The following is a 2,279-nucleotide window of genomic DNA, read 5'->3' as shown; positions in this document are numbered from 1 at the left end:
ATATCAGAAGATAATGATAGACATTATCTATATATGAGTCATGGTTATCAGATCACGCTTATCACATTCCTTAATTTTCTTCTCCATTAAAAAAATAGTTCAGAAGAGAAAATTAAAAGATTCGAAAGAGCGCATGATCTGGAAGATTAAGACACGTTTTAAAGAATTTAGAATTATGACTTCAAGTAAACTTCTGCTTAAAATTTCAATCAAATTCTTAATGATTTAACATGATTGATTATGTGGTTTATAGATTTTCCCAACACTTTAAAAATATATGTATTCCAAACTTAAATATAAGTTTTTGTGATTCGAGACGTAGCCCGATAAGCATCATTGAACCACCACTTCAAGGCGCTACGAATAATCGTCATGGCACACCGATTATTTTGAATGCCCAGTTCCTCGTTTCACCCAAATTTTTAGACACAACATTAACAACCGTAGGTCCGCATGATTCAGGATTGTTTTAACAATTTATCTTACACATATTGAGCCTCACTCCATGAACTAATTACAGTGAAATCTGAGAGCCAATAAATGTGTAAAATCAACTTGAAATCTACACGAGCCATGGCCAGTTTTTTTCTCTCTATACATATTTTACAAATCCCCTATTCACTAACAAAAATGGGAAAACATAATATATATGGTTTTCCCTGTTATGCATAAATCCATTTCAATATCTAGTCACATGTACAGCTACCGCAACTCCTCCCACAAGCATTGGAACAACTCTTTCCAGCTCCTCAGATCATGCGCGGTAGCCTTTCTATCTACTCCGGCAGATCTGTGAGTTAATCGCCACAGCAACTTGAGATTTTCTTGTCTTGAATGTTCTGCCACAAACAGAGCAACTCTCTTGGGGCTTGGTAATGAGCAATGACATAACCATCTGTGCAACCTTCGATTATAATCCTCCCATCATTCTCGTATCTGATTTCCTGATTGTTTTTCTTCATATCAGCAATCCAGATTCCCATTGCCACGTCTTCGAGCTTGAACATCTGCAGCAATGATTTTTTCTTTTTTGTTTTTCTTGAATGCTCGAGATATTTAAAGTAGGCAACAATTTAATGGTAATAAATAATAATAAAATTTTATTTTCAAAAAATTTCTTCAAGTCAAACAAAAATAATAATAATGTGCATGATAGGGAATTTGGATGCTCTCAAAGGTTAAAAAACCTACATATTTCAATTTGATGTGATGGCAAGAAAATGAAGACTTGAGATCTGTACCTTTAAGATTCCCTTTTCGTGTTTTTTGGAAATTGCCTTGGCTATGTCCTTTGACACGATATAACCAGGACCATGTGCCCAAGGTGGGTACTTATCATGGGGCCATTCCTACAAAAATACAATATAGAGTCAGATAGATCACTAATGTTAAACTCTGTAAAGTGCGCAAATTACCACGGCAAACATGGAAAATGTACTCAAAATAAGTACAAGGATTTTGAGCAGTGAATCTACATGATCAGTTGAAGAAATACCTCATGACTAATATACCACTTGCTCTCTGGATTACGATGAGGTTCGGAATCTGAATTGATGTGGCCATAGAGCAAACCACGTGTTGCATTGATCTTTCTCAGAGAGTTCAAGATTTCATCCACACGAACAAATGCATCATCATCCGTCTTCATGATATACTTTGCCGAAACAACCCTAGTCTGTCGAAGAGATTGGGGCTATAAGGTACTGAAGGAAATGTACATTAGTTAAGGATGTGAAGAGACTTTACCCCAAAGATGCAAATGGCTATTGTCTTCCATGTGATGAGGCTGTAGTAGTCAACAAAAGGCATCAGCTGAACGTCTTCATATGTCCGTGCTTCATTCCAGAGCTCCTCGTTCACCATCTGGTTTTTATGCTAAAGAAATGGACCATACATGAGGTACTTCAATACTTAAATAAATAAACCACATTCAAATAAGTTTTGATTGTCGAGGTAGAAGGCAATTTTAAAAAAAAAATTGGGAAATATTGGCAGGAGGCAAGAAAAATCTGTCAAGTTTTGATTGCCAAGGTTAACACTTACTTTCTTAAAAGGGAATATTCTAGCAGCATAAGATCTTAATATTATAATGCTTTAAGTTCAAGTATGAAAGATGGTGCTTGAACAGGTCATGATAAATATTCCAAAAAGGGTAAAACCTACCAGACCCACAAAGAAACGAACCGCAACCTGTCCTGATCGTACTTCACCATACTGCATCCATGATCTTCGAACTGCCATTCTACGTTTAAAATTGTTTGCATTAGAGAAAACACCAA

At 35.9% G+C, this 2,279-nt stretch overlaps 1 protein-coding gene across 1 annotated transcript; it reads right to left on the bottom strand.

The window, feature by feature from the left end:
* Positions 1-756: 756 nt before the first annotated feature.
* LOC140966541 (beta-1,3-galactosyltransferase GALT1-like) lies at positions 757-2,273 on the bottom strand. Its single transcript, XM_073426798.1, has 5 exons — positions 2,164-2,273; positions 1,747-1,875; positions 1,496-1,675; positions 1,242-1,349; positions 757-1,007 (listed from the first exon to the last, which is right to left on the bottom strand). The coding sequence occupies exons 1-5, from the start codon at positions 2,239-2,241 to the stop codon at positions 798-800; spliced, it is 705 nt and encodes a 234-aa protein (XP_073282899.1). The 5' UTR covers positions 2,242-2,273; the 3' UTR covers positions 757-797.
* Positions 2,274-2,279: the final 6 nt, after the last annotated feature.

This window comes from Primulina huaijiensis, unplaced genomic scaffold (assembly GCF_012295235.1).
Source record: "Primulina huaijiensis isolate GDHJ02 unplaced genomic scaffold, ASM1229523v2 scaffold207050, whole genome shotgun sequence".
Classification (NCBI taxonomy): Eukaryota; Viridiplantae; Streptophyta; class Magnoliopsida; order Lamiales; family Gesneriaceae; genus Primulina; species Primulina huaijiensis.
Note: the sequence above shows the minus strand (reverse complement) of the source record. Positions and strands in the feature narration are given on the sequence as shown.

What these genes read in the sequence shown, in the direction of transcription:
- LOC140966541 (XM_073426798.1), bottom strand. Translation starts at nt 2,241, where the DNA reads ATGGCAGTTCGAAGATCATGGATGCAGTATGGTGAAGTACGATCAGGA. An exon ending in TTCGTTTCTTTGTGGGTCTG is followed by an intron (nt 1,876 to 2,163) that starts GTAGGTTTTACC and finishes CCATTTCTTTAG; the next exon opens with CATAAAAACCAGATGGTGAA. An exon ending in TAGCCATTTGCATCTTTGGG is followed by an intron (nt 1,676 to 1,746) that starts GTAAAGTCTCTT and finishes TCTCTTCGACAG; the next exon opens with ACTAGGGTTGTTTCGGCAAA.